The 13,303-nt window shown below is 51.3% G+C and overlaps 1 protein-coding gene and 1 long non-coding RNA gene across 5 annotated transcripts in view; both read left to right on the forward strand.

The window, feature by feature from the left end:
• LOC122462892 overlaps positions 1-13,303 on the forward strand; it is a 26,271-nt gene continuing 12,968 nt past the window's right edge. Inside the window, exons 1-2 of the long non-coding RNA XR_006285774.1 lie at positions 1-11; positions 5,288-5,296. This is a non-coding gene — a long non-coding RNA (uncharacterized LOC122462892). The remainder of the gene's footprint in view (positions 12-5,287; positions 5,297-13,303) is intronic.
• LOC102940051 (C-type lectin domain family 2 member D) overlaps positions 8,959-13,303 on the forward strand; it is a 12,788-nt gene continuing 8,443 nt past the window's right edge. For 2 of the 4 annotated variants that reach the window (XM_037915127.2, XM_037915125.2), the window contains exons 1-4: positions 8,959-9,860; positions 10,923-11,027; positions 11,915-12,123; positions 12,910-13,013. In XM_037915127.2, the coding sequence (XP_037771055.1) occupies positions 9,821-9,860; positions 10,923-11,027; positions 11,915-12,123; positions 12,910-13,013 (458 nt within the window). In that variant the 5' untranslated portion in view covers positions 8,959-9,820. The remainder of the gene's footprint in view (positions 9,861-10,922; positions 11,028-11,914; positions 12,124-12,909; positions 13,014-13,303) is intronic. The other 2 variants (XM_043528309.1, XM_037915120.2) reach the window with 2 other exon arrangements.

The following is a 13,303-nucleotide window of genomic DNA, read 5'->3' on the forward strand; positions in this document are numbered from 1 at the left end:
ACCAAGCAATAGTGAAAATTCCTTCGCCGGCTGTTTGCCTCCCATTCCCACCTGCCTCTGCATGCTGGAGGCTCTGTGCCCTTCTCCCCCCACCCTCCTGCCACATACCAGGCCCCCCCTTTTCCCCCTCTGCCCAGGGTTCTGTGCACACACCCCCATTTCCTTTCCCGCCCCAGCCTTATCTTTCTGCTGAGAGCAGCAGACTGACTGACAGGGGCAGAGCGTGCAGATGGACCTCAGAGAAGGGGAGCGTGGCTTCTTGGGCCATGGCTCCCAGCAGCACGGACTCTGATTTAAGGTGCCCGTTCCCATGCTCTCTAAGGACTCTCCGACACTGCATTCCTGGTGATGAATGAATGTTCCCCTGCCTTGGAAAAGGGAACGGTGCTTTGGCTGGACTTGATAGCTCAGTGGTTTGAGCATTGGCTTGCTAAACCGAGGGTTGTGAGTTCAATCCTTCAGGAGGCCGGTTAGGGATTGGTCCTGTTTGAGCAGGGGGTTGGACTAGATGACCTTCTGAGGTCCCTTCCAACCCTGATATTCTATGATTAACAGAGCTATAGTGAAGAACAGGGTTTCGGGAGCCTGAAGGCCAGTCTAGGAGTCATCGAGGACAAGTGTGAGCCCTCAGGGGTCTGGTGCACTAATCAGGGGTGCCCCACTTTTCCCCACAGGCCTGGCCCCCTGCCCCTCCTCTTCCCCCCGAGGCCCCACCCCGGCCAGGCTGGAAGCAGGAACCAGGTCAGGGTAAGCGTTGCGCGGGCAGCTGTGGCCCCTCCACTTGCCCTGGGCAGGGTGCCCAGGTGACGGGGACACGGGCCAGGAGCTGCTCTCAGCTCCCCCACCCCCAGCCTAGGCAGATGGAGGGCCCCAGGCTTCCCGGCCTGGCTCCAGCTTTCAGCTTGGCCACTCCAAGGAGGGTCAGGGTGGGGCCACAGAGGGCGTGGGACCTTGTTCCCTCCCCCTCCTCCCCCGCCTTTTAGGAAGACTCTTTCATCCCCGGCACTAATGGGATACTCCCAGGAGACTGTTTAAAGTCCAGGACATAAACCCATGATGAGGAGGGGACACAGAAGAACCCCTGCTAGAAGAGAGATTGGAGGACCCTGTTTTGGTGGGGGAGGGGGTAACAGGAGGCATGGGGATGCACACAGAGCCCCTGATATTGGGGGAGAATCGGAAGCCTGATATAGGGGAAGGGAGACCACACAGAGCTGCTGGCATGGGGGAGAGGTGGGAATGGGGCACACAGAATCCGTCTGGGGGCGGAGATTGGGGGACTCGGGCGTGGGGTGGGAAGGGGAATGGGGCCACACACAGCCCCTGCCATGGGGGAAAGAATGGCAAAACCTGGTATAAGGAGAGGAGGAATAGGGGAACATAGAACCCCTGCTGGAGGGAAATAGGGGAGCTGGTAGGGTGATGGGGACACAGAACCCTGGCCATGGGGAGGAGATGAGGTGAGGGGAGAATGGGGAACACACAGAACCCGGGGGGTGGGGAGATGTGGTGAACCCAGCATGGGGGAAGGGTGGGCACACAGAGCCCCTGGCATGGGGGTGTCCCAGCCTTGCTACACCCTGGCTTTTAAACATTCTCCTGGGTGTCACCCCCTCAGTCTGCCGGAGCCCATGGGCAGGGCCCATGCTGTTCCACAAGGGCAGGCCACACAGCCTCATCGACTCCTAGCCTGGCTTTCGGGCTCCAGCGCCCCATTTCTCACCATGGCTGTAAACAGCAAGTCAAACTGAGATCAGATGCCTGAATCAAGTTGGGCCATTTCCAGCACAAATCCAGGTTGTAAGGAGAGTGATCACTTTAGATAAGCTATTACCAACAGGAGAGTGGGTTTGTGGGGGGGGGGTGGGGGGTTGGGGAGAAAACCTGGATTTGTGCTGGAAATGGCCCAACTTGATTATCATACACATTGTAAGGAGAGTGATCACTTTAGATAAGCTATTACCAGCAGGAGAGTGGGGTGCGGGGAGAGAAAACCTTTTGTAGTGGTAAACACCCATTTTTTCATGGTTTGTATGTATAAGAACATCTTCTGTATTTTCTACAGTATGCATCCAATGAAGTGAGCTGTAGCTCACGAAAGCTTATACTCAAATAAATTGATTAGTCTCTAAGGTGCCACAAGTCCTCCTTTTCTTTTTGCTAAAGTACTGTAGCTTCAAAGTTCAGCCTAGAGTAACCACTGAAGAGCTCTTGGCTGGCTGCCTGCCTAGATTTGGCAGAGTAAAACTGCTCAGCAGAGAGAGAGACAGCTGCACACTGAGATCTGCCGATAAGCATGAGCCAGTGAATGTCCATAAATGCACACTCTGAATGTAAACTTCCTCTTCCAGGCCTTGCTGGGCTGTTACTTCCAACGACTGGGCTGCCAGGACAAAAGTGACTCAAGACTGTTTCACAATGACTGTGCTCTCTGTAAAAAGAAAAGGAGGACTTGTGGCACCTTAGAGACTAATCAGCAACTGCTGTGGTCAGAGCCTTCAAACCCTGGTTACACTCCAGTGCTAATGTCAACAGTTCAAAAGCACTAGCCTCCTTACACAGTGAGTTTGGGGTGCAGTGACTGTGGGGGTGCAGTACTGCCCCCCACTTGCACTGATTCTGGGGTACAGTTGGTGGAGGTGTACAGTCCCCCACACATGTGCACTGGTCCCAGAGCACAGTCACTCGAAGGTGCCTTGCCCCCCCACCTCACTGATCCTGGCGGGCAGTCAGTGTTTCTATATTACACCCCAACCTCTGCCCTATTCTGCTGCCCACCCTGGTTCCTGGCTTCAGTCACTCTGCGGTAGGTATTAACATGATACAAACACATCACAGACCTCACATCTACCCCCTGCTAACACATCCCACCTGGGTGTCTCTGTCTAGCAGCAAACACCTCCCTGATGTGGGGAGCTGGTTTAGGTTACATGGTGCATGGAGGGGGGCCAGGCTGAGGGGTGCAATCTGACCCCCCAGGCCCCCATCAGTGTTTCACCTCTCAGAAGTGCACATTGATTCCAGGGGCCGTGACTGTGGGGTTCATTCCCAGCTCTGGGTTTTCTTTGTCGCAGTCGCTGGGGGCTGCTCCCACCTTCCCTCCCTGATTCTTTTGGTTTTTCTTCTTCTCCCTCCTCTCTTCTCTCTCTTTCCTTCTCCAGTTCCTGCTTCTACCCCAGTTCTTTCTCTCCCCGGTCCCCTTCCTGCGTTTCTCCTGTTTCCCCTTTTCTCAATCCTCCCTCCTTCCTTTCCTCACCTCAGTTTCAACCCCTCCACCCCCGTGTTCTCCCCAAACCCCAAACTCCTGAGTCTGCTCTGCATGGAGCCCATTCTCTAGGTGTGGGAATAGGCTTTCAGGGGGAACCCTGCTGTCTGTGATGAACAACTGTGTGCGTGTGTGCGTGTGTGTGTGTGTGTGTGTGTCCGTGTCCCCTGCTCTCTATGATGAACAATGTGTTGTTGTGTCGTCCTGAGTCACTTTCACTTTCCAGTGAACAGTTTGTGCTATGGTTGTTACAGCCAGAAACCTTCCCTAATAGTCTGTCTACATGGCTGTCAACAGCACCCTCCCCTCCTCCTCCTGTGGCCCCTGGCCCTGAGCTGGGAGGGACCCCAGATCCCTCCCGGAAATGGCGGTTACAGGGTTTGAGTTTTCTCACGCTGTTTTCAAAGATCAGTCTGACTCCATTTCATGAATTGTCCATTTCCTGCCCCTCTCCCCGCCCACAGGAGGAACTGAATTGAAACAAGAAACAAAAAAGATCAGCTCCACAGGGCAACACACTGACAACTCATTTGCGGAGGGGGTTGGAGGCAAGGGGACCAGCTCCCCAGCCTGGCAGAAGGGGCCCCTGATCTCAGGGTGGCGGACTGTGTCTCTGTGCAGCGCTCAGGACAATGCAGCCCTGATCTCAAGAGCTGAGCTCTAGATGCTACCATAAAACTCATACTAATTTATAAGTGACCCAACCGCTTCTTCTGCAAGGCCCTGAAAGCGTTAAATTTCAGACACTGATTTTGAGTCTCTCTCTCTTGTTTAACCCGTCTCCTCCTGTGAGAAACAAGCACCTCCTTTTAAAGAAACGGTGAATCACGTTCTAGCAATGTCTCAAGTTAGTGTCTTAACAGTCTGGGGCATGCAGTTCTTGTGGCCCCGCACCACATGCCCACTGAATGCCACTGAGTGAAAATTACAGCACTTTTCTAAGTCATTCACTTCCCTTTTAATACCCCGGGGTTTATTCCAAATGTATTTTTTTTATTAGTATAATGTAGCCATCACAGTCTCTTTAGCACATTAATAAGCCTGATATTTCCAAGCTGCTTAGGAGAGAGTCCGATCAAACTTTTCTGCCCTTATTAATTATTATACAAACCCCTAACTTATGTCTGAGCTACTGTGCAGGAGGTCAGACTAGATGATCATAATAGTCCCTTCTGACCTTAAAGTCTATGATTCTATTATTATTATTATTTTGTATTACATCAGCTCCTAGGAGCCCCGCACACGGGCCAGGACCCCATTGTGCTAGGTGCTGTATACACACTGAACACAAAGAAAGTCCCTGCCCCTTGTGTGAGAGCGGCACTGTTAGCCCCATGTGAGATTGATGGTAGGAATCATTCCCTCTGAGGCAGGTGAGACTGGAAGAGGAATGCAGCTGGGTCCACAGGCATGTGCCATGAACACAGCTGTGTGGGAAAGGAATGAACCATGGATCAGGGTTTTAAAAATCAACGTGGAATAAAGGAATAGATGAAAAACAGATGATGCTATAAAAGGAAATAGTCTGCTACGTAATGCATAATTAGACTGTGGAACTCATTGCCCCAGGATGTTGCTGAGGCCAAGAACTTGGCAAGATTCACAGAATAATTGGACTTTTATATGGGTGACATGAGTATCCAGAGTTAGATACTAAAGATTTTTTTAGTAATCACTAAAAAAGTTTGGGAAGGGCTATAAACCTTTATGCTTTAAGGCATGATCCAAAATAACTAATGAGGATCAGGAGGGAATGTTCCCTGGGGGCAGTTTTCAGAATATTTGCGTGCTCTGGGTGCAGCTAAACTGGTTCTCTCTTTAGGCAACAGGAGGCTGGGAGGGTGGGACCAAATATTGGTGTTGCCTATTAAGATCCAGCTTGCACTCGCTCCCCGTAAGGAGGAAATTCCTTCTGCTATGAGGCCACAGTTAAAGAAATCATGGATGGAGTTGCAAGAATACGAAAATCAGATCACAACTCATCCTGACACACATACGCACATTGTGCAGGCCCGTCGAGAGAAATCTGGAGTACATCATGTTTGCTGGAACCCCACCCCTTCCATTCCACCCCAGTTAGAGATGTTTTGGGCGGCTCCCTGAGCTTGAGGCCCTGGTACAATTGTCTCCCTTTTCCCCCACTCTCATCAGCCCGACACACACACTCCATTCTCTAGGCTGCTACTGCTCCCCTCTCTCTCAGGCCCAGATCAACCAAGATATTTGGGCTCCTGACCTGTATTGACATGGGGAGCCTGTCTCTCCCCCAGCCATGGCTGGGGATGGGAAAAGGCAGCTGGATTCTGCCCCTTTAACATCTAGGGCTCTAGCCCCATGGATGGAGATGAGGGATGGAAGGAGCAGCTGGATTCTGTCCCTGTAACTCCTGGGGCTGGGGGAGGGAGAAGGCAGCTGGACAGTGCTTTGTGCCAGGGCTGAGGCCCGGCATGCCTAGAGTTAACAGTTCAGAGCCCCAGCATAACATAAAAATGTTATGAATGTAAAAAAATTGTTTGAGGCCAGGCACATCTTTCCTTACAAGTAAGCCCTGCAGCTGGACTCTGTCCCTTCAACTGCTTGCTGCATCCTCTTTGCTGATGTGTGTGTGGGGGGGGGGGGGGGGGGCGTGAGGAGGGTTGGCTGGAATGTGTCCCTTCAAGTCACAGGACTGCAGCCCCATGGCTGGGGTGGGCACCTGGACTCAATCCCTTTAACCCCCTACCCTTAGGGCTGCGGAGAAGTTGCCTTCTTCTGTGGCCGCCTGCATTCAGCACCCACAGGGGAGTTGCATCCCATGAAGTGAGCTGTAGCTCAGGAAAGCTTATGCTCAAATAAATTGGTTAGTCTCTAAGGTGCCATAAGTACACAGGGGAGTTGTCACAGGGGCAGGGAGAGACTTGAGACCTGAGCCCGTGTTGGGGGTGAATGGGGGCAGGGAGGAGCTGGGCTCTGGGGGTGCTGGGATGCCCTGGCGGCTCCCCTCCAGTGCCCAGCGGGTGCTAGCGGCAGGACTCATCCCGGTGGCACCAGAAAAGGGGGTGGAGTGTGTGTGTGTGTGGGGGGGTGTTTCGCTGGGAAGCTTGTGAAACTTTGAGCAACTTCCCTCTGCCACCAAAGGCCAAAAGTTTCCGCGCAGTTAGAAAACCAGCGGAGAAGACACTTGCCGCGCCCCCTGCCGGTGGCTGCGGATACAATTTAGGTCTCAAGCCCGACCACACGCTTTCGTAGGCTTAACCACGACGGCACGACGCCTCGCCCCTTGGCACTGGGCGTGCCCCGTTGCCGGATCCCACGGAGGAAGGAGCACATAAAAGCGACCGGCCGCCCTGCGGCGCCCTCAGACGCGGCTGGCCGCGGAGCGCTGCGCTGTGCCCAGCTCCTGCCGAGCCGCCGCCCGGGCCCCGCACCGCCAGGACCGGGCGCCCGATCGCCCCGCGGGGAGCCGGCTGACCCGCCTGGGCCAGAGAGGACGAGGCGCCGCGACCGGCGCCTTGCTGCCCCAGGGCACAGCGGGTAGGAAGCGACCCAGGGGACGCGCTTGGGGACGGGGAGCCCTGGCCCCGGGCAGGGACGGCGGGGAAGGACACAGCTTGCGGGGGCTAGAGACACCCCAACATTTGCCGTAGCCCCCCCTTGTTGCTACCCCGTAGCACCCTGCTGCTGCTCGGCTTGTACTGAGCCTACTTAACTCGGGAGCATCGGACAAAGCCTCTGCCCCGCGCTTGGGCTTAAAATCGGGGGCTAAAAGGAGGCAAATGGGGGGGGGGAACTATGTGGGGGGTCAAACAGCTGGAGGCAGGAGAGGGGCTGAGGGGCAAAATTCTGGGGCGGGTAGGAGCTGGGTTAAGCGCAGGAGTGAGGGGTTGCCAGATGGTGGCAGAGGGCAAAACCCGGCACGGGGAGGGGTAGAGGGGGGTAACAGTTACCCCCGTGGGATGATCGACCTGCCCTGTTTGCAAAAAGAGCACGTGGGGGGCAGAGGGGCTTTCTTTATTTCCCCTCTCGCAGGATGCTGCGGGGCTTACAGACATTCCAGTGCCGAGGCGCTTGAGTCAATGGACTGTTTTGATGTACATGCCCCAAAACCTGTCTCTCCCATTTTGGGTCTTTAAAAGGATCCCTTATCAGTTTATATGTCTGCATACAGTCCCCTAACTGTTCACAAGTTTGTCTTATCCACTGCTGTGATTCCCTGACCTGCACTCCCTTCTGTCTTTTCATGGGCTGTGAGATCAAGACACTGCTTCCTGTATGTTTTTACTCCATGTATCTGATGAAGTGGGTTGTAACCCACAAAAGGTTATGCCCAAATAAATGTGTTAGTCTCCAAGGTGCCCCAAGGACTCCTTGTTGTTTTTGCTGGTACAGACTAACGCTGCTCCCCCGCTGAAACCTGACTCCCTTCCTTGTAATCCATATTAAAAATAGTTTTTTTTCCCCTTTTAACTGTGTACTTTTTAAAATGTTGTTTTTATTACTCTTAGCACTCATCCTTTGTCACCATTGTACAGATGGATGTCATCGTGCTATTTAATTTATACTTTAATAGCAAAAAATCATTGAAAATATTTATAAGTAAATAGTTGCAAATTTTAGCAATGACATTTGTCTCTAGGGTAGCACTTCCTATGTCTTTACTGTGATTTTTAATTGTAAATTTTTATGAGGACTGTCAAGTGATCAAAAAAATTAATCATGCTGTTAATAGAATACCATTTATTTAAATATTTTTGGTTGTTTTCTATGTTTTCAAATATATTGATTTTGAATGCAATGTGTACAGTGCTCACTTTAGATTATTATTTTGGATTACAAATACAGTAAAAGCTGTATTATCCGGCACTTAACCGACCAGAAAGCTCTATTAACCTGCATTTCTGATATCTCCCAGTGCAAATCTTCAATCTAGTAACCGGGACTAGTATACTGCCCCCAGAGGTTATGCAACTGTACATTCTGCACTCTGCTTTTATGCAAAAGAGGCAGAAGACAAGTCAGGAAGCTGATATCAGGGGGTTATTCAAAAAAGCAGCTTCCAGGGTGTGTCATAGGATCAGTATCAATTCAGCCGAGTCTCTTACACCTTCTACATCTACAACGATAATTGATGTTGATAATGATGACCCTGAGTTACTGCAAGATCCTGAAGTGCCTTCTGAATCTTCAAAGAAAGATGAAATTATGTTCAGTATCGTTTGTGTTAAATGTATTTTTAGTGATGTGTGTGTACGCCATATGCCACCCATAGTGATATGTAGTGTCATAAGATAACCTACTGTATGGAAAACTTTCCCTAACTGCTTCAAGAAACCAAGTACTCTGCAGTGCAGTATTACTATTCCTGGACTGGTGAGTACCTGTATACTATTTTATACTTAATTCATTTTATTGTATTCTAATTCTTTGAAAATTGGTATTCCATGGGTAAATGTTACTCTTAGTTAACCAGAATATTTGATTAACCAGCACTCCCCATTCCCCCAGCATGCCGGATAACAAAACTTTTACTGTACTTGCACTGTACAAAACAAAACAAAACAGTATTTTTCTTTTCACCTAATACAAATACCGTAGTGCAATCTCCTTATCATGAAAGTTGAACGTACAAATGTAGAATTATGTACCAAAAAAACCTGCATTCAAAAATAAAACAGTCTAAAACTTTAGAGCCTACAGGTCCACTCAGTCCTCCTTCTTCAGCCGGTCGCTCAGACAAACAAGTTTGTTTACATTTACAGGAGATAAATGCTGCTCGCTTCTTGTTTACAATGTCACCTGACCGTGAGAACAGGTGTTCACATGGCACTGTTGTAGCTGGTGGCGTAAGATATTTACGTGCTTTCCCCCTCTCACTGTCAGGGCAGATGCCCCCTTCCACTCTCTGGTCTCTAGTTCCTTTGCCCCTCCTCCTGTAGCCAACTGTCTAGTGTAAAGCCATAGTTTGCTTTGCAGAGCATCAGCCCCTGTCAGATCACTGGTTACCAACGGAGAAGAATGGATAGAAGGTGTTTGCAGTGGGCGTCTCTTTCCCTGGCCAGGGCTGTTCCGGCTGACCCCACACACCCCTTCTCTTTGTGCCCATGTGTGGGGAAGCGCTGACACATGGGGCCACGTTGCCCTCACTAGCATCAGAAGGGGGGGAAGAGTGACATTTACTGACCATAACAGGGATCCTGGGACTGAAACAGCTATGACAACACCGCACATAATGTGCACGCCGCTTTTCCTCTCCCCTGTCCTCCAGGAGCTGCTTGTGCTCAGCCTGAGGCGGTGATGTCTCTGCATTTCAGTCCCCGTGTCTGCCTCTTGCATCACCCTGGCTCTCAGGAAGTGCTCTAGGGTGGGGTTGGTGGGGTGAGAAGGTATTGACGGTTGGTACACCTGCTGATACTGATTCTGGGGCCTTCCCCGCAGCCAGTGAGCGGAAGCTGATCACAGCCCAGCACAGGAACCCGAGGACTGAAGAAAGCAGAGGGTGCCGTGGAGCATTGCAGTGGAGACCCAGAAGAGGACCCAAGTAAACAGAGCACCGTTGTGTGAATACATGACAGGGAGATGGACCGAGACGTATATAGACCGATCTGTAATTTTGTTGGTGGGTGTGACTCCCCAAATCCTACTTCCCATGGGGGACCTGATCCCTCTACTAGATTCCATCAGGCAGTTTCCCAGCTCGTACGTGCAGCTACTGTTGTGTGCAGCCCCTCAGAAGGTGCTGATACCTGATATATTGCCTTCCCTAAGGCGGGGTCAGGAAAACATATGGCCAGACCCTCTGACTGGTCTTGGAGCAACCTGGTCTAATGCAGGGAGCTGGGTACAATGCCTGAGATTCTGATCCCCTAGACAAGGGGGCAGAAGCTGCAGAGTGAGGGTGCATCTGAGACGCAGACACATTTCCCATCCCTGCTCCACTCTGTGCCCTGGTGACCTCTGGCGTTCTCTGGATAACAGCCCTAGAAGGCTGTAGGGAGGAGGAAGGAGTGGTGGTGGTGAAGTGGAACTGATCCATAATTACCTGACACCCTCCTGTAGGTCTCGTATCCAGACTTGCTGCTGTGATGTCTTCAACAAAAATCCCTCCCCAAACCACCTGCTCACTGGGGAAAGGGGTGAAGAAAAAGACTGATATATATTTTGGTATCGCTTCTGATCATCTGTCTTCTCAGACTGTAAACTCTCTGGGCCAGGAACCGTATCTTCCCATGCGTTTGTAAAGCACTTATCACAGCAGGTCTTGAACCTGGCTGTTGACTGCACATGCGTATAATTTAAGTAATAAAATAGCTTTACGTATCCCGCTACAGAGCAGGGAGCGTATTGCTAAATCCTTCCTCCTGCCAGGGCACCAACTTTGTAGCTATGTTGGGAAAACACAAAAACTCCCAGGGGTTCAAATGTTGGTTTTTAGTTGAACTGGTGATGGAAGGGCCAGTGGGGATCTGTAGGGTGGAGAAATCTCAGCCAGAGCGACTGTCCCCATAGTAATGTACCCTTTCTGCAAGCAGATCAGATAGAATCTGCGCAGGAGGTCCAGCTCGATCATGGTGGTCCCTTCTGATCTTGTAAATTTCCTCAGTGTAGACCAGGCTTGATTGTAACTAATGCTGACCCCCCCGGGCAGTACCTAGGACCATTAATGGCTTTTCTTTTTCAGGCGATCGAGCTAACTCCGCATTCGGCAAATGCCTAGCAAATAAAGTCCCAGTCTGGGTCTTGATCATAAGTGCTCTGGTAGTAGCTCTGGTAGGAGCTCTCTCAGGTGAGTCCCAGCCCTCCCTGGCCAGGTTTCTGTGTCCTGTTTCCTCCCTTTAGCCATCATAGTGTCTCATTTTCTCCACCTCCGCTTTAAACAGAAAACTTTCAACTCCCTGTTGTGAAACACCGGCTCTCTCTGGAGCTATATGGGGCTTAATGGACTGAATTCAGAGCCCACGCCCAGCTGTGCAGCAGCTCTGCCACCCATCTAAAGGCTATTATGAGACTGCTGGCCTTGCCTTTCTACCAGCTTCACCCTTTCCCTGGGAGAGGGAGATGATGCTGTGAGCTCCTCAGTCAGTCCCAAGCTGAGCTTGCTGTCAGGAGAGGCAGTGCCAACTACAGTGTGTTTTATTATTTGGTGCAAAAGCCTTTTTTAGGAAAGGGCTGTGGCTGAGAACCTAAACTAAGAGTCAAGTTTCAAAGCATATTCTCTTGCTGCCCATCACTGCAGTATCTGGGCGCCTCCCATGTAAAATCATCAGCAATAGTGAAGTCCCTCGTGGACTTCCTGGAGTTTCTGGCACTCTTCCCCTTTTGGGATCAGAACTCAGCTTGGGAGGGGAAATTTTTGTGGGGGTTTATGGGCAGAAGTGGGCTGTCTCGTTTCTGGAAGAGAACCAGCCTGCCCTGCCCCAGGATAGCCATTACAGTTGATTATTCTGAACTCCCATCTTTAATTGGGTTTTGGCATCCTCCTGCTTTAAGTCTGAGGGCTTAGCTCTCAGTTCAGGGCACTGGGTCGGTTATAGACTCACTGAATTCACCACTGGGGCTCAAGATCTGAGCATCTGGCAGAGGGTTCAGGAACCTCTGAATCCTGGATATGAGGGGCTTGTTCCCCCGGATGCAGGAAGGGACAAGCTTAGTACGTTACTTTCTCATTTTCAGGAATAGCAAGCCGATATTCGGTCCATCCTGGCTCCGCTGTGGGCCTCTCTCCAGATCCCCCTCCTGGCCCCTGTTGTCCGGATGGCTGGGTCGGATACCAAGGGAAGTGCTACTATTTCTCCGAGGCCCAAGAGAACTGGACCTACAGCCAGAACAACTGCACTGCGCTCGGTGCTTCCCTGGCTGTGATTGACAGTGAGCAGGAAATGGTGAGAGAGACCAGCATGGATGCTTGATAATGACCTAGACTGGGCTTGGCGGGACAGACATGGCTGCACTGGGGAAGGGCCCGACCTCTGTAGTTCCAGAAGGAGCTCTGGTCCCTTTCCTGCTGGGAGGCCAAAGGGAATGAAAGTCCAGCAGCTGAAATCCAGCTGTGGTCAGTATGTGATTGTGCTTTCTTCATAGCTCCAGGCAGGAGAAGTACTTGCTTTGGGTTGGGCTGGGTCAGCCAAAGCCTGGCCAGTGGGGCTGGCTGCACTGCTGAACCTGGCATTGTGAACCTGGCACTGCTATGCTGCCATGCTCGGAGTGGGAGGAATGTCCAGCTGAGCAGGATATCCGCTTTATACCCACGTATACCTCCTCTGGGCTCTGTTCCCAGCCCGGCTCTGTTCCCGGCCCGGCTCTGTCCTCCTAGCCCCACTCCAGTGATGGGGAGAGAGGATACAAGGTACAAGTGGCCTTGCAGAGCGGGACTAGAGCTTATATCCATGTTGAGCCATGCAGCTTTCCCTCCCCTACAGGAAATTGTTGTGGGAGGGAAGTGATCGGGAGACAAGACCCAGGGGTATAGTGTGAATGGAAAGGGTGAATGCTCATCCTTTGAATGCCTCAGCCTCCTTGAATGTGAGCGGGCATTCCCCTTTGAAAAAATCATGCCACAAGGCCTTATGTCCCCTGTAGTGTAGAGCCCTCTGGGGTGGGTGAGGTTCAGAACCATGATCTCAGGGTCTCATTCATGCTGTCCCTTTGCTTTTGTATTTCTAATAAAGCAGTTCCTACTGCGCTGTAAAGGCAAACTTGTCCATTGGCTCGGCCTCTGGAGGGAGCAGGACCAGCCCTGGAAATGGGCCAATGGCACCGAATTCAACAACCAGTGAGTCCCTCTCTGTACTAATGTTGCCGTGGAATTTGACATTCCTGCATGTATCCCAGAACTTGGCAGGGCTGCAGTCAGACATCTTGTATGTGCAGCCACTGCCAGCTGATAACCAAACATCACATAGCGAGGAATCACCTTAGGCCTTTGGGAGACCAGGTCCGACAGCTGCATGTTTGCAGTTTGTTAATTAAAATGGAAGAATAGAATAAAAACTTACGGAAAAGAGTAAGTACATAGCGACCATGGTTTTAGGGGCCCCTAATATATTGTTGTCAAGGCTAAAA

The sequence above is a fragment of the Chelonia mydas genome, chromosome 14 (assembly GCF_015237465.2).
Source record: "Chelonia mydas isolate rCheMyd1 chromosome 14, rCheMyd1.pri.v2, whole genome shotgun sequence".
NCBI lineage: Eukaryota > Metazoa > Chordata > Testudines > Cheloniidae > Chelonia > Chelonia mydas.